The following is an 18,744-nucleotide window of genomic DNA, read 5'->3' on the forward strand; positions in this document are numbered from 1 at the left end:
TTATCATGTGTGAAAGTCTTGTCAACCAGGGACGTTGTTAGGATTTCAGAATATTCGCATCCTCCCCCGGGAGATTTTTTTATTTTTTTTATTTCAACAGCAAAATGCATCAGTCTGGTGCACTTTGACGTGAACATACATACTGTAGGTCTAATTGAAGCAAGCTCTTTGAACAGCAGTCTGCACAGGCCTATAGAGTGATATATTGTAGTGTGCTGTCTGTCTTATCTGTTGCTGTCTCTCTCCTCACTTCTCCTCTTCTGAATTCTTCCCTTATTCCCTCTTATTCCTCTCCTCCCCTCATCTCTTTGTCTCTGTCCTCTTCTCACAGTTATCAATGAATATATAAAACTTTAAAGGGTATATATGATATACAGTGTGTGCGCTACTCATCACTCCTCATCTGTCTTGTTACTGTAAAGGAAAACTGATTAAATCTAATCCAGAACCAGTTAATTAAATTTAATCAAATGTTTTGCTTCTATATATTTCACTAACTCATAATGTTACAACCTAATAGTAAGCTACATTTGTTTGTTTGTTAGATATGGAAACTTTAAATTAATTTTATTAAGAAGCAGATGATTTAATCTCTCATCTTCTTCTTGTAGAAAGCTGATATTTTTCATGTTACATCATAGCTGTTGTAACAAAGATCATTATGCCATAGAAAAGCTGATCCATTCTCAATGTTATTGGTAAAATATAAAGAGGTACAAATTCAAAATTCTTTTTTAAGCATATTTAATGGAAACAATGTCTGAAGTTGAAAATAATATAGATGTTTCATGTGGAGGGAAATAGTTTTATGCATTTAATGTTCAGCAGCCCAAACAAAAAGAGCTGAATCGGAGGATGAACTGACAAGACTGTACTTCATACTAACTAGCTGGCACACTGGAAAAATTCTGTTTACAATGATCCAACATTACATCGACTCTTGCAAAGACTTTGTGCTTTGCTAGACGTCAAGGCTCTGAAAAGCAATTTTGCGTTTGGAAACAATCAAGACTTTAGCTGTAGCTTGTAGGCATCTAACCATGAAGCTGGCGGCCAAGTCAAGTGTCAGTCCAAGCTGGTCCATCTGGCCACGAGTGGTGGTGAGCTGGCCAGCCAACAGCTGGCTCATTTTACTGTCTTTCTATATTTGGATAATCAATCACTCGCTTAACCAAACCTAGCATATCATCTTTCTTCTTCTTTTGAAAAAATAAAACGAAGAAGATCCGTACACAGATCCTTATATAGAGTACAAAGAAACCTCATAGTCATACAGATGCATACGTGTGTATGTGACAGAAACACACAGAGACGCAGGAAACGTCATACAGTACATGCTATTTATTTTACAGAAATGCAGACAACCTTAGACTCCAGAATCATCATTGTGGCAGATAGGCGTTGTTATATAAATATGATTTCCTATGCAGTATTAAAGCTCTGCAGACAGTCAGTGATGAAAAGCGAACCTAGGTATAGAGCAAAAAAAATAATAATTACAGGCATGAAAAAAGAAAGGCATCCAGATCCATGTACTATACCTTGCACACCCCATAAAACTGCTACCAACTGAGTGTATTTTAGAGACACACACAAAGGTACTCATAAAGCTCTGCCAACTGCCAACACACACACACACACACACACACACACACACCTGCCTGCACACAGCTCAATAAGGCCTAATAAAGCCTAGATTGGACCACCTCCCCCAGGAATCACAGACCAAGACCTCATCAAGCTGTAACACACAGACACAGTGGCTTTCTTTCTCTTTCTCTCTCTCTCTCTCTCTCTCTCTCTCTCTCTCTCTTACACACACACACACACACTCACACACACACACACACCCACACACACTCACTCACTCACTCGCATGCACGCGTACACACACACACACACACACACACACACAAGCAGCTTTGTTCGGCTCCATTAGGCCCTTTCACTTCTAAAACGGTGAAAAGGGGGTCAAGATCATTAATGGAGACAAGGCCAGCAGATTGTGAAATACAGGCCATGAGCGAGTCTGTCTGGTTGCATAACCTTTCCTTGGCCATATTTCCAGAAATGTCCTGGTCAAACGCGGCCAATTATTCAGTGATCCTTTGGAGACGGGAACACGCTGTCCAGTGTATTTGGTAATGCTCCCGGTAGCCATGTCATAAGTCATGCATTTATTCTTGATACTGACCCATCAAAATTCCATTAGCCTGAGAGGCGGCCCGATAAGATTTGGAAAAGCACTCAGCGTTTAGACGTTGCATATCTCTCGCATAGCTCTCACATTCCCCCTGTTATACAGAGCTGGACAGTTTCAATTTCATTTCCAATTCCATATGATCTTGAATTTTTTTGAGCAGGACTATTTGGAAGGGCAAATCATGTCAGAGCTTATGTAAAAGAGCCCGGGAGTGTGCATGTTTATGAGTTTAGATTTGCATTCCAATTTTTTTTTTTTTTTCAGTGTGTCATGGAAAAGCTGCCGACTTTGTTATTTCTAGGATCTGCCTTGCTGTCCTCTAGTGGTTGTCCCCTTGCTCAACTGCCTGCTTCCACATTTCCTCTCTCTCTATTTCCTCCTCTCTCTCTTTCTCTCTCTCTCTCTCTCTCCCTCTTCTCGTCTCCATCTCCCATCCTTCCCCCAGTATGTATCGCCTGCCTAAGAGCCCCCAAGGTTGCCCGAGGTGTGCTGTGCCAGTGAAAATCCAATGCCACTGAAACTTTAATTAGCCAGGCCGTGTTTCAGTGGCAGGCGGGCGGCAGCATTCTCGAAAAGGTCATGCGACTGTGCTGCAGTCTGCGACACCCTGGGTCCCCCTCAGGTGTTTTCCCTGATGCCCACAGCACCCAGTGCCTCCTCCCCTGGCCCTCAGCCATGTCAGCTCTCCCGGGGAGACTCCGTGTTCAACATAAACCCTCTCGAAATGTGGCACTGTAGTGTTAGGGGAAATGCAAAAAAAAAGGCGGGATTTCATTCACATTAGCTGCCTAAGCTATTTTCCCTCATCAGTATCATGGGCTTGCCTGCTCTCCCAGGCCTCAGAGAGCGTGTGTTTGTGTGCGTGTGTGCGCAACTTCTTCCCTCCAAGAGGTCCTTGAGTGAGTGTTGGTAGTGAGAGGAGTCGAAGCTGATTCCTGGGCCAGGGTTTGTAGGGTCACACGCACTGAAAAGCGGCTCTCGCAGCCCCCGCTCACCCCTATCTCAAAGGCAAACATGCTGCCGCCAAACTGACGCATTCTTGACAACGGGCCATATCGTAGCTGCTGATTGGAGGCTGTTGCACGCCGCCTGAGAGATGTCAGGGAACGCCAAAAAATAAATGCCTTCTACTGTGGTTGTAACCCCTCCCTTGTGAACTCTATTGCTCTATTGCCAAGACCCTGCAACACTTTCAGCAAGTCTCTCCAAGGCCTCCCAACACAATTTACAGTTCCCACATACACACGCATGCATATACGCAGATACACAAACACGCAGTTAAAAACAATTGAATATGCAATTACTTGAGTTACCAAGACCAAGCAAGGCTTTCTTTTGTGTCCAATCAAACTCCCTATGATCACTGAGGGCAAAAGTAAAGAGCGAACAACAACAAAGTTCTCACAGTGGTTGGAGTTACATGCCGAGAGCCGTTGGACGAGCAATTAAATGGATTCGGGTGGGTGCTTAATCTCTGTTTTATTCAGCTGGCTGGATGCTGGGTTCTCCGCAGCCGTCAGCCTGATATATGGGCGTAGAGAAGAGGCCAGAGGAGTGGAGAGGGGGTTTGTTGGCTGAACACCCAGATAGTGAGAGGCCTGCCTGCTTGCCTGACTAGCTGGCTGGATGAGTGGATAGATGGATGGATGGATAGAACAGCCGTTACCGTGAGAAAAATGCCTTGGCCCGGCCAGCCAGGTTGAGGCACAGGGCCAACCCCAACCCCAACACCAACCCTACCCCATCCAACCCAAAGATCTGTGCAGCCGGCCCGTCCAACCCAGCCGTCTGAGCCAACCCAGCCCCAAAACACTCCTGGGCAAAGCAGACTTTATGACCCATTTCACCAGCCAGCGGTTGGGCAGCACCCACATTTTTCTTGTTTGGAATCCACCACCCAGGAGAGGGATAGAGAGGAAGGCCGATCCAGCCTGCAGGTTGTTGGAGCAAAGACAGAAAGGGAGAAAGAAAGGGCTTTCTAGTTTTTCTTTCGTTTTTTTTTTTCTTTTTTTATGAGGGGCGACTCAGGGCCCACACCTGGAATAACAGGACCAAAGCAGCTCACGTTTTCTCTGCCAGCAGCCCAAATCCATAACTCAAAGTGCTGAGATGGAAAGGACCCTAGAGGTCCCTAAACCCCCAACCCCTCCCTCCTCCTCTTCCCCCTCTTCAACCCCCCTCCCTCCTTCTCTCTCATCTGCCTCCTTCCTCCCCTCCTCTCCTTCTGGTTCTCCTCACCCAATTTCAGCCGTGGCCGGGCCACAGCTGCGCCCTCGGTCCCACTGCCTTTCCCCTCCGCGCCACCGCCTGATCAAACGAAGAGAGAGAGCCAAATCAAGAGCTAATCACCACCAATTGTCCAAATAACCTTTCCCATGTGTGTCGGGGGAATGGGGGGGGGGGGGGGGGAGGGATAGAAAGGGAGGGGAGAGGAGGCATGAGGAAGGCTGAGGAGAGGAGGGGGCAGGGGGTGGGGTGTAGTGACCCTGGGACCACCTGTTCCACAGCGCAGAGGCCCAGCCACTCAGCAGCGCCACATTATCCCTAATGACTCTCCGAGGCCCAGTGTTGACACAAGCTGCCCGGCTATCAGAGCAGGCCTATCCCATGGCTCTGTTTCAACAAACTGCCAGAGGGACCGAGTGTGAGCGAAGACACTCCAGTCCCGCCTCGACGTCCCAGACTCCTCCCCCCCGAACCCCCACCGCCGCCTCTGCCCTTTTACAGTGCTTGTCATTTCTTACTTGCTTTTCTCTCTCTGATCCTTCTCTCTCTGTCGTGCTCTATCCGTCTGTCTGTCTGTCTCCCCGTCTCTCTCCAGTCATCCAGCTGGGCTGAGCTGTGCGTCACTCAGGACATAAAGAGATAGTGGTGCTTAACCTCTGAAAAGCAGCGAGACGACCACAGGAATGCCCAAACTAAACTACTCCCACAGCTACAGCTACATGCTGAGTAGAAGCATCTGCTATTCCTGGAACCAGAACCATCCATACCCACTTTTTGTCTGACTGCTTATCTCTCTCTCTCTCTCTCTCTCTCTCCCCTCTTCATGTCTCCCTCTCTTTATTCATCTCTCTTTTCCTGTCTCTCTGTTTCACTCTCTCTTTCTTTCCATCTTTTTTTCTCTCTGTCTCTCTCTTTCGGTGTCTCACATCTCTTCATCATGTTAATCTCCCCTCTTCTCTGCTTCAGCAGAAGTGACATAGTCATTTCACTGTCCAGGCCAAACTAACTAAAACGCAACGCTTTTTTCCTCTCCAAACATCGATTTTAGAGCAAGGCTGAGCAGAGAAGCTGATTTTGCCTTAGGCAGATTGTTGAATTATTTATCCTGCTATTACTGTATACATGGCGCACAGACAGTTTGCCTATTCAGAGGAAATCCGTGTGAGTCACTTCCATTTTTATACTGAAGGTACGCTTAATGATACTGTATGGAGATACCCAATCAATCAAAATGTTCAATTAGGACTTTATTTGGCAAAAATGAATGGCAGCAAAGCCTCTTAGACAACTACTTGAATATCATTTTTAGTGTTAAAGTGCTTACTTACACCACACTTGTACAAAATAAACGTGTAGTCGTTCAAATCACTCAAGCTGTCTGGGCATTTTGCTACATTTTGCCTCAGGAAAACCATAGCAACCAATCCAATCGTTGCTGTCACATGCTGGTCTGTGCTACAATCTTCTGTAGCTTCCCACACTGCTGTGCATTTTATTTGACTGTAGCTGTATAGCGGAGGACAGTTTTTAAGCCCCAGCAGAAGCAGCAGCAGAGTCCCTGGTGCCTAAAGACTGATTGACGCGAGGGCCAAAACCCAAGCTCTCTGGACTCCCAGCTGCTTTAACACTGTCTCTCTCCTTCCATCCTTCCCTCGCTCCCTCCCTCCCTCTACTGACTTTCCCTTTCATCTGAAGTAGTGTGTAGAAAGCAGCACCAGCACAGATGAGATGTGTTCATTTGTGCGTGTCAGACAGCAATGCATGGCATGCGAGCTTGACAGGTTGGACACTGCCAAACAAACAGGGGCTACTCTGCAAGGCTGGGTCTGAAAAGACAACTGTGTGTGTTGTGCGTGTGTGTGCGTGTGTGTGTGTGTGTGAGAGAGAGAGAGAGAGAGAGAGAGAGATACTAGTTAGCAGGACAACAAGCTAATGATTCATGCCACCACTTATTGTTGCTCTTGTCTTGTCTCTTGTCACTCACGGCGCACACACACACACACACACACACACACCTACCTTATGTGTATATGTAAACACACATAAAAACGTGCACTCATGCATGCAGGTATTTGTGCCCACATACACAAATATGAAATGCACACACACACACACACACACACACACACACACACACTGCTAGTATGTGATGTCTCTCTTCCAGGCTCAATTAGAAGCACTCTGTGGGCAGTGTATCTCTGTGGTCTGTGTAGGTGGATATCTGTGCTGCTTCTACCTCTTCATTCTCTGAATTTCCCTCCTGCCACAAATGCATTATCCTTGTGTGTGTGTGTGTGTGTGTGTGTGTGTGTGTGTGTGTGTGTGTGTGTGTGTGTGTTTGTCGTGTGTATGGGTGTGTGTGCATGTTATTTCTGGGCCAGACACAGATCCTGGGCTGACAAGGACATCTCCAGTCGGCTGCTCTGCGGCCAGATGCAGGGAGGGGTGACAGGGTCAAGGGAATAGGGCACACTGACAGTTTATCAACCCCAGTTGATCCACATCTTCTCTCGGACACTTCTGTACACCCACTCAGATCTCAGGTGACCACAGGGTATTTTGGTAGGGCACGGGGACATTAATATGGGTCCCCATATTATTCAGAAGTGGAATCCTGTGTAGTTCAATGGGCAGAGTATGGCTCTTACACTGCCAGGGTTTGATTCCCACTGGAACCACCCATGCAAAAGATGAATGCACTCATGTTACTCCCGCATTCACATTGACCAATTAAAGGAGGTATGAGAGGCTCCAATTGCATCTATGAAGTGGTCTTGTGCAGCTACAAATGTTTGAATAGTCAAATCTACATATATAACATAGCTAGCTAACATAGCTAGCTAGCAAGCAATAATTAGGCAGCATTAATTGAAACTAAACAGAAAAAAATCTCAATAATAAAATTAGTTCACCATCAACTCCAACAATGGATGCAATTGTTTTCCAAGCATTGTTTTTGAAATGTTTATTCCTGTTGTGGGGAAGTGGGAAGCTTTGAATGGCTGTAATCAACTTATTGTCCTTTTTGCACTTGCCAGGCGAAACTATTGTTCGTGAAATGAAATCACATCTGTAGGGAAACAAGGAAGCACGGAAATCCAATTGGCTGTTGACAGCTCATGACCGCAAAATGTGCAGCCGTGGCCAACTTTTCTCGGCTGACAAACTTGTTCATTGTCCACACATTGGCCGTATGTGTGCATGGTATGTGTTATGCTATGGTATCCAAACCTACTGGATGTTCTTGTGCTTTGCCAAACTTTTTCTAAGTCCCAAGAATGTGACATCTGTTGAAGTAGAGAAAACTAAGATTTTAAGACGGAATACAGGATTACCTTTCTGCTCTAACATACTTCCCACATTCATAGCCGCTAAAGATTTGAAAGTAACCATTTGCCAGTTTACCATAAACCCACCAACTAAACACAAGGGAATCCCAGCACCTTAAATGAACATGATGAAATTCTGCCAAGGAACAGATAGCGTGCAATAAGCCAAAAAAGGCATTATCCAATTTGTTGAAGGTTTGTGATTTATTGCTGCTCAGCCTTGCCAACACGTTGTTTTGATATTATAATACTTTTCCAATTAAGACACTGTTCTCCTTTAATAATAGCAGTACTACATAAATGTTGACTGGAAACACATCAAACAAGTATATCTTGTAATTTGGTTAACCGAGCCAGGCGACTTACAGCCTTGATCAAAGAAAAGAGTTGTTTTACCTGAGACAGAGGAGGAGGGGATGGAGTGTGGAAGTCGGTGAGTCATCGTGCTGAAATGTGTTATAGTCTCCAGTTCCATGCTGGGATATAGATAAAGGCGATTACCCCCAAACTGCCAGCTCAGAGGCTCAGAGGTCATGAGGGGAAGTCACTGATATCGACTCAGTGCTGGTGGAGTGAGCAGCTACTCTGCTCCCTGCCAGGTCTCCATCAGGATAGTTTCTCCCTCCTCTCCTCCTTTCTCTCACTGTATCTCCATTTCTCTTTGTCTCTGCTTCTCTCTCTCTCTGTCTCCGTTTCTCTCTTTTTTTTCTGTCTCTCTCTCTCTATCAATTCTTTACTTTCACCAGCCCTCTTATTTGACACATCCCTCAAAATGTCCCTCCATTTCTCTCCATGCTGGAAGGCTTGGCATCTCATCGCTCTGCACTGCTCTTCTTCTTCCACTCTGCTATTCCAGTCCCTACTGCTCTAATGCTGTTTCCACGGGGAATCTCTGTTTAAAGTGCCAAGTTCTCTTTCTAATTTTTTACAATACAGATCGATTGGCCACTGATCATAATCGTCCACTAAATAGGTCATCGGTGATCGGCTGATGACCTTTTCAATTGGCCAATTAAAAACAAATTAAACAGTTTCAATTGCCGGATCAGGAGCGCAGTTAAATGTATGCCATAAAAAATATGAGTTGTTAGCAGAAAGTCTGGGTACAATCAGCGATCAGATCCGTGATATGTCGATCACACTGTTAAAAAACTGGCCTGTAATTGTAATTGCATCCGTACAAAAGATGCACTAAAAATCTAAAAATATCTCAGGCTTGAGCAACACATTAGCAAGCTCCGAACAAATTTTCAGTAGTCACATAGCTACAGCAGGAGCCATGAAAAGCACTTCCCACAAGCATCTGTTTAGCACTACTAGCTAAAAAAAAAAAAAAAAAAAGGTGCCCAGCGGACATGAGGCCTAACCTCTGTCTGAGTGTGGACGATGTGAGAGCTGTGGGACAGGTTAGCAGAGCCTCAGGGTCAACCGCTACACGCTGCTCAAAGACAGAGGGGGAGAGTGGAGGGCAGCTGCCACACAGCACCTTCATATAGCAATACGACTCTGTGATTCAGTGACAAGGCACGCATACACACACACACACCTATGCATATGCACGCAGATATAAATGCACATTCACACCATTATGTCTCTCTCTCTCTCTCTCTCTCTCTCTCTCTCTCTCTCTCTCTCTCCCAATTAATTAAATTTGAATAAGCTTTATTGGCATGACTGTTAAGATAGAATGTTGCCAGAACTGTAAGTACTCTATATAGTCATACAGTGTGTCATGTCATACATGCAAAATGCAAAATGCAAAAATGAAGCAAAGAAAACAGAAAAAAGGTGAAAACAAAATGGTAAAAAAAAAGACAAAATAGTAATAGATATATTGTATGTCGCTGTCGAGTCATAGGCTACATATGTCATTTACAGTCATACATATTTACAGTCAATATCTATACAATGTTAATCACAATGTCTTGAATGATGTAAAGCTGATATATATTTCCAGCTCTCGCTCTCTCTCTCTCTCTCTCTGTCTCTCTTGTGTGTGTATGTGTGCTTTGTGTCTAAGATTCTCCATCTATATTTTTTTTATCAATCATTCTCTTTATATTTAGCTGTTTCTTACATCCTACTGTCACATTTCTCTTTTGTCTCTTTGATGTAAAAGTAGAAAGAAGTCATGTTTCTCTTTCCCTCTTTTTTTGTCTGTCTCCTCTGTCCTCTGCGTGTGACACCAGTGACACATGTCTCTTGCTTTAGCATCAAAGACTGAACAATATGAAACACATCTCATGAAGGTTAGGGTTAGGGTTAGTGGAGTGTTACTGGAATAGGTGTAATTTTGTGTACATGTATATTTTTACTACAAGTAAGATCAAACATTCCAAATATATTGTGAATAAATAAAGAATAACGGGAAATGCCATCCAAGAATTCACAGATTTTATTTGTCTACAGCTGTCTAGATAACATTAGTGTACATGAACAAGCCTGTCCCAAAGCTAAAAACAAGGAAACCCAGGCTTTAATCTGTGATGTCATGAAGATGTACAGCCTGCAGCTGCTCCACTGACTAAAATTGGCTGACAGACTCTGTGTGGTCATGGATTTTTTTATTTAGTTCTTTTTTTCCTTTTTAGCTTGACGCCCAAATCAGCATGTTTGTATATACATGTCTAAAATGAACCAGATTTTACTGGAGAATGGAAACATATCCACAGTAAAATCCTGCATACTGTTACAGTTATCCTTTCCATCTTTGTGAATTGATACTCGTTCTAGTTGTACAATGGTGGGAAATTATTATTCACTGACTGAACTGATTCCAAGAAATACTATTTGAATATACTATACTATATATGCTATTTGAATGCTGCTTTATGGTTTTGGGATTCTTTTGGGAACCAGTATTTACAAAAAAATCTCTGCTGCACCGAGTGGATAGTAAATGTGGATGGTAAATGTCTGTTGTAGCTAGTTTAAACACTCACCTGCTCCTGCATGAGCAGAACTGTTTAGTGCTGCCCCCCTCCTTTGTCTCTTAAGACTGCGGCTATCTACGATGCAAATGTTCTGCTAATTATTCTGTGTAAAAAAACTACAAGAGGTGATAAATTCAAGGTATTGTTCTCTACAGTGTGCCTTTCACACCTGCCCCATCCCCCGCACAGGTGCCGTGAAGGTGCTGAATAGGCCTGTTTGCATTGTAGGAAAGAGAGCAATGGAGAAAGGGAGTTTTCTGCTTTTATAAAACTAAACACAGTGAAGCCAAACACAAATTTCTGCATGTGTGGACAATAAAGTTTCTGTTCTGTTCTGTTCTGTTCTGTTCTGTTCTGTTCTCTCCTCTCCTCTCCTCTCCTCTCCTCTCCTCTCCTCACATCTCCTCTCCTCTCCTCTCCTCTCCTCTCCTCACATCTCTCTTCTCCTCTCCTCTCCTCTCCTCACATCTCCTCTCCTCTCCTCTCCTCTCCTCACATCTCCTCTCCTCTCCTCACATCTCCTCTCCTCTCCTCTCCTCTCCTCTCCTCTCCTCACATCTCCTCTCCTCTCCTCTCCTCTCCTCACATCTCTCTTCTCCTCTCCTCTCCTCTCCTCACATCTCCTCTCCTCTCCTCTCCTCACATCTCCTCTCCTCTCCTCTCCTCACATCTCCTCTCCTCTCCTCTCCTCTCCTCACATCTCCTCTCCTCTCCTCTCCTCACATCTCCTCTCCTCTCCTCTCCTCTCCTCTCCTCACATCTCCTCTCCTCTCCTCTCCTCAGATCTCCTCTCCTCTCCTCTCCTCTCCTCTCCTCAGATCTCCTCTCCTCTCCTCTCCTCACATCTCCTCTCCTCTCCTCTCCTCTCCTCAGATCTCCTCTCCTCTCCTCTCCTCTCCTCACATCTCTCTTCTCCTCTCCTCTCCTCTCTTCAGCTCTACTATGTTCTGCTATGTTTGCTAACTGTTATAATAACAATTGTCCTATCAGTACTATACGCCACCCAATTGCTGCTTTCAAAACGGAGCAGCTGTTGTATCCTTTAGAACTTTGTCAGTGGCCATGGGCCTTGGACATACTTCACATCATACTAGGGGCCGAGCATCTCAGGTGGCTGGATCACTTTCAAAGCCTTGCAGCCTGAAGCTGAGGGCCCAGGGGCTGTCACACACCAGCAGAACCAAACACATGCATGTAATTATTTTCACAAGCATATATGCACACACAAACAGGCATGCACATACAGTAATATAATGAGTTTAATTGCAAAATGCTATACATCCTTTGTGGAAAATATTTTCTACCTAAAATTCATCTAGCAAATGTTTCAAAAACACAGATGGGATTCTGTCTTCAAAAACATAACTGTTTTGTAAGCAAAGGTCTTGAGATGACTCATAGCTTCAACAGTAGAATGTGCTTTACTTTATTAGAAGCAATCATTTTTTTAACAGCAGGCATCAGTTTTGGTGTCAGTTTCAACTCTTCATGTGCAGAACCACATACAAATACATTTACACACACGCACATACATGTACAGGCACAGTACATGTACACATCAGTGCACATACTCATTCAAATTATCTCTCTCTCTCTCTCACAAACACACACACACACACACACACGCCACACACAAGTATCCAGACGCCTTTGGAGTATACAGAGGGGAGAAGGGGATCTTGTGGGTTTACCTACACACACACACACACACACACACACACACACACACACAAACAGACCTTTGGTGAGTGTGTCCAGAGGGTGGGGGCAAGGTCTGGGTACAACACTTGGGTGGTCCGTCAGTCCTTTCCACCACTCTGCTTTGCTATGTACAAGCAACACCACAGTGACGTGTTGCGGCTCTGGCCAGTTCCCCCTCTCTCTCCCTCTGCCCACGTACAGCAAAGAGCCACTTCACTTTCCCAGCTCTGATGACGGAAATGGAATACGCCTGGATCATTTCATCCGGCAAGAGAGCGAGGAAAGAAAGAAATGCGGCGCTTCGATGTCACTCCTGTGTGTGTGTGTGCAGCTGCCCTCTCAAAATGCAGATGCTCTCAGCTCAGCTTCCATTTTATCGTATTTCAGCGCCCAGACAGCTGTCAAACGAATGACATGTTTTACAGTCACCGCAATTTGTACATTTTCATCAGCCTAAAATAGCTCATAAAGCCTGTATTTTTTATAGGCGGTTTCATTTCTGGACTCTTCATTTCTTATGGTTGATTTGATATGGCATCAGAATGATTGCCATGGGATTCCTATTAGAGAGGAGGAGGAGGAGGGAGAGAGAGATAGAGAGACAGAGAGAGTAAGCGAACGATGGGTGGTGAGAGAGAAAGAAAGGAGAGAAATGAAGGATAAGTAGTAGAAAGGGTGAGATTGGTAGAGAGAGGGAGAGAGGAGAAGATTGGTGAGGAGGGGGGGGGGGGGGGGGCCGGGGGCCAGCGGAGTCAGAGATAAGAGCCTGCGAGAGTGATTGAAATAGGATTAGTGGAGACAGGCTCTGCATCCCGGCCACAGCATCACAGTGTTAAACCTGGGCTTCACAGGGGCTGCCTCTGTCACATCAAAGCCTCCACAGGCCTGCCTGGCAGAGAGGCGAGCAAGCCGCCAGCAGGGTCGTCCGCACACACACACACACACACACACACACACACACACGCAACCCCACATACATGCACGCATTGATCACATTCCCCATCCGTTCCCAATATGTCTCCATTATGGGCTAGAAGCTGGCTCCTTCCACCTTGCCTTTTCATCTCACTGCAGTGTCTTTGTGGGGTATATTTGGACCACGAATGGGATGCATTGATGAGCCATCTTTAACATTTAATGAGGCAAGCAGTGATGAGTTGGCATCCGAAAACTACTGTCTCCCGCTTCCCCAGAGTCCAAACAAAGTTTTAATGAGAACTTTCCCCCAATTTGTGCCAAAAGCACTGAGCTTTTTAACTGCTTCCCAGACTGAAAGCATACAAAAATGTTCACGCACGTAGCACGGCATGCACCTGTGTGTAAATAAACAGATATGTACAAAGCACACACACACACACACACACACACACTCATACATGCACACACAAGTCACACCTTTAGTTAGCTAAAGGTGAAACTTCATTGAGACTTTCAGGCTCATGTGCCCCTCTCCAGTTTATATCTAGACAAACCCTGAAATAATACAGTAGCTAACCCAGCACCGCATGAACGGTAATCAAATGAACACTCACTGTTCCATGTTCATCTTGTGTACTTATGCTTGAGAGTGTCTCAGTGTGATCAAACATTATGCACCAGTCCTGTTCTGCTGCAGTAGATTATGGATCCCTATAGCTAAAATGGCCTGTTTATCTGCAGAAGAGAGACAATCTACTGATTGGTGAGTGTTGTCTGTATGTGTGCATGTGTGTTTGCATGTTTGTATGTGTGTGTGTGTGTGTGTGTGTGTGTGTGTGTGAGCTGGTAGTTTTCCTCTTGGAGCTCATCAGTTCATATCCACCACCCACCCCACCGCAGCATGCAGTAAATAGAGTCTCCGCCACTCGTTGAGAAATGGCACAATTATCCCCCGCTGGTGAAATATGGGCCAGGATGCACCACTGCTTCTTCCCTACAGTATGTGTGTGTGTGTGTGTGTGTGTGTGTGTGTGTGTGTGTGTGTGTGTGTGTGTGTGTGTGTGTGTGTGTGTGTGCGTGTGTGTGTGTTGCACCTACATGCAGAGCGGAGCTGTCTTTCCTCTGCTCACACATAGGGACATGTGTGCTCAAACACACGCACTTTCACACTTATGTCTTTACACACAAAGGCATGCACACACCCACACACACACAAAGTGAGGCATAAGTGCACACACACACACACAAATGCATATATACCCACATATGCAGATTGGCATACACACACATGCACTTAGCGCTACGGCACTTTCCCCCCTGCACACAGTGCAGAATGTAGCAATTTTTAGCTGTGACTAGCAGCTAGTATATTTCTCTCTGTCCATCTGTCAGCAGGACCGGTCTGTTGGTCTGTCAGTTTTAAGAAACCACACTGTGCATAGAGCCGGGGGATACATAGCAAAATACCTTTATGTTTCTCAGACAGCTTTAGCTCACTTTTTAGGGCAGCAGACTTTTATGCAGGGGTCCTGGTTCCTAATCCCTGCTCGGCAAATTAGGCTTTTGTATTTGGTTTTGCAGAGCCAAATAGGTCACAGCTTATCGCAAATTACGTGCTTGTTTTTGTGTTATTTCACTGCAGCTGAAAGTGCAGTTGTTTGATTAATAGAGGTCCTGAATTGGAAGCTGACATTCATAATGTGTTCACTCTTTCAGCTGCAAATTAATTGTTGATGTTGGGGTTATCGGAAATATTGCTACAGTGTTTGGAACTGTTATTTACCAGATTATTACACAATAAAATAAATGGTTATTGTTATTTTGTTATCTCACTGGCAAAAGACCGTGTTTTTGTTTATGGTGGAATTTTGGAACACGAAAGCAATTAATCAGTTAAAGTTACTGCAGGTTTACCATAGATAGTTATACTGACACCGCAACATAACTCGTCTTAAAGACTGTTCGCTGTGCTTGTATGCCTTTAGACCTTTTGAAAATGTTCAGTGACTCCCTCAAATGTCAGAGGACTGCACATTCATTTGAAGCCAGCCATACACATAATGTTATTAACCTCAAATGATTTCTCTTTCCAGTGGCTTTTGACATTTGTGCTACTTTGCAAATTGCTGGTTGCAACTAAATGGCAAAAAGTATGGAAAATAAGACATATACTTGAACCATGGGATAGCAATCTGAGTGAACTGCCCCACTAGTCAAAGGTCCTATAAGTCAAAAATACTAAAATGCCCATTTTCATTTCTCTTCCTTTGCAGGTATGGAAAAATAGTGTCAACCAAGGCCATTCTGGATAAGAACACCAACCAGTGCAAAGGTACGTCAGTAGTATGCCTGTCTTGTATACCCATCCTGTTTTAGTGGGCTGACTATCACTCTTACGACTGCGTCTTGTCACAGGAAGCGCAAACCAAGCCCTGGCGTAAATTTAGACGTCAGCTGAGGAAGCCTTGCCCCGTAAATCAGTGATGTAGCAAGTAGCTGGCTTAGCGCTGCAGGAAGGCTTGGGGTAAACAACCTGCTGTTGGATGGCGCTGCCCTGCTTCAGATGATAAGCAGGCAGCCACTGTCTCAGCCCCTCCCTATCTCCTCTTCGATTTCCTCTTCTGTCATCTGGAAGACAATCTTTTGGAAAGTGTGTGTCTGTGAAGGGTCCATTAGTGTCTGCACAGTAAACGGTGCACACAAGCAGTGATGACATTAGTGGCTCATTTTCAAATTATTTGTCGAACACACACTTATGCACACATTTACATGTGTGCACATACTCACGCACTGGACCAATTAGAAGGCTAACAAGCTAGTTGGGATTAGATAAACATTAATTACTAGTATCGCCACTCTCACCTTCTTGGGCCTGGCTCTGTTCTCACTTCAGCCGACAGCCACGCTGTAAATACATTTCACAAGCTTTTCTCTTTTGTGCAATCAGCTGCTAATGGTCAAGGCCAGCTTGAGTCTGAGTGAAGAGAGAGTGAGAGAGCGAGAGGGAGGGAGAGAAGAGAGAGTTAGAGACGAAAAAAAAAAAAAAAAAAAGATTAGTCTGCTACTTGCCCCGAGGTGTCTGGCAGCACTGTTTAAGAGCTATTGAAGTTCCATCAATACTTTTAATTGCTTTTTGTGGCTTCCCGGGCTCTGAAGTGTGGCCTTTCAAGGTGAAGCTGCCTTCTTAACCCCACTCCACACCTGGGTTGATCCTGCCAGGCAGGCTGTGGGTCAAATGTTGAGGAAAAGAAACTCTGCCTTTTTAGAGGATAGAAAAAAGGCTGATTATCTTGACCATCCCTTTGTTTGTGACTCCTGTGGGCTATCACGGACAAGACTGGGTGCATGTTAGCGGGAAGGATGGACCCACAGGTCACAGGACACAGCAGAGGGTGGATTAAAGAGGAGAAAGACAGAGCGGATGGAGGTGAGGTGGATTGAGACAGGAAATAGAGGGAGAAAGGATAAGTCGAGGTGAGGTAGATGGAGACAGTGAGAGGAAGATAAAGCGGAGGAGGGGTATAGCTCTCGCTGCCTGCGGTGGATGAAATAGACTGGGCTGGATGACCGCTTACCCCTCTCTGTGTCCAGCTGCTGGCCTGGCTGGAGTTATGCTCCGGAGGGCCAGCGCGAAAAATCAGCTCCGCTTAGCCTTCTGTTGTGTGGGAGACCATGTTTCCCATACCTCACCCTCCTGGAATGCAGCGCTGCCGAGATGCCAAGAACCAAATATAAGCGGGCCATATTTTATGAGTGGAAAGGATGGTCCTGCCTTGTACCCAGTGAGAGAGAGAGGGGGAGGTGGAGAGGGGGGAGATGTATACAAAGAGCAGGAAAGAGTGCGAGGAGAAGGGGTTAGTAACCTCCAAAAGTAAATTAGACTTCTTCAGTGTTTTAAAGAGAAGTTGAAGAGGTGAGAGTTGCATGAGCATGTATGTGTTTGTGTTGGCCAAAGTGGACAGTGCTTTGTTATGTTGAAATGTGTTGAATGTTGACATATGTTTTTACTATGTTTTAAAGCCATTTTGATCTAAAGGCTTATGCTTAAATGCTTGAAATGTGTTTCTTAGACAAATATAAATAGTGAAGTTCCAAAGCCTTTGCCTTTCCATCAAGGCAGAGGGCGGCTACTTTAAAGAATCTAAAATATAAGATAGTTTTGATTTGTTTAACACTTTTTTAGTAACTGCAAAATTCCATTTGTGTTTTTTCATAGTTATGATGTCTTTACTATTATTCTAAAATGTGAAAAATAGTAAAAATTTGGAAAAATGTGTGTCCAAACTTTTGACTTTGACTTTTTGGTAGTGGTACATCATTATACAACTGCACAGAAACATAATTTCTGCTGCTTCAACTCAACATCTCCCCATCTCAATAACCTGTGAAAGGTGAGCAGGTATCTTCTCAAAGCACAGACTATGCAGGCAGGTGTATTGCAGGCTATGGGGGTCAGCTGGCGTTTCCACTCTCGGCAACAAAGCAAAATCAGCACATCGCCCTGATCTAGTCTCGCATTGTTTCCACTCTTCCGACCCCCCGACCCCGACACTTGTTTAAATGTCAGAGCGGTGGCTTATCAACACGGAGCCGCCATCACACGGCGAGCATCCCTCCATCTCCTCTCCTCCTCCTCCTCCTCCTCTCCTCCCCCCTTGTGTTATTTGTGTTTAGTTCAGCTCAGTGAGCGTATTGCAAAAACAACGTGAGAAAAATGGGATAGAGAAGAGGTCAGGACCGGTCATCCCTGGGAGAGAGGCAGAGAGAGAAAGATAGACAGCCAGTGGAAAACAAAGTCAATCACAGCATCTGGTATCTGGTACCGACTAACTGCTCTACTCTGCTTTTTCCTGCTATTTCTTCCTTTATTTCAATAATTCAGTAGTTGAATCGTTTGATAATTGAATATTGCAAAAAATGTGTTTTTTAAATAATTTAGTTATACTGTGTTAAGTATAGATTTGTTTTACAGATTTGTTATACAGTCAGACGGTACCATAAGATACGTCTTATTCTGCCAATATGATACTGTAAAGTTAATCAAAACTGAATTGATTTAAAGAGAAATAGAGTGGGAGAGAGAGGGAGAGAGAGAGTGAGAAGTGATGGAAACGTGGAGAGATGATGAGATGTGCGATGGAAGAGAGGTGAGCGTGGGAGTGGGACCTCTGTGCTGTGGAAGAGCAGAAACACATTGATGTGCTTCCCATGCTTACAGGTCAGGTGTTAGGGAAATATCGGAGTGCGCGTACATACTGTACGCTATATGAACCGACAGAGATGCGGCGCCCACGCAAAAACACACGTACACGCCGTTTTTTTCCCCCGCTCTCGAATGCACAGCTATACGTTCGCGCTCGGTACACAAGTGCTGCGAAGCTCAAAGTCCTTTTTTGAAGCACCGCATCACAGAAAGTGCATGCCGAGGCTATCG

General features: G+C 44.8%; 1 protein-coding gene across 1 annotated transcript in view; it reads left to right on the top strand.

The window, feature by feature from the left end:
* The window catches only part of LOC139920802 (RNA-binding motif, single-stranded-interacting protein 3), a 186,303-nt gene that overhangs the window by 38,113 nt on the left and 129,446 nt on the right, over positions 1-18,744 (top strand). The window contains exon 3 of the mRNA XM_078290293.1: positions 15,584-15,642. Within this exon, the coding sequence (XP_078146419.1) occupies positions 15,584-15,642 (59 nt within the window). The remainder of the gene's footprint in view (positions 1-15,583; positions 15,643-18,744) is intronic.

The sequence above is a fragment of the Centroberyx gerrardi genome, chromosome 19 (assembly GCF_048128805.1).
Source record: "Centroberyx gerrardi isolate f3 chromosome 19, fCenGer3.hap1.cur.20231027, whole genome shotgun sequence".
Classification (NCBI taxonomy): domain Eukaryota; kingdom Metazoa; phylum Chordata; class Actinopteri; order Beryciformes; family Berycidae; genus Centroberyx; species Centroberyx gerrardi.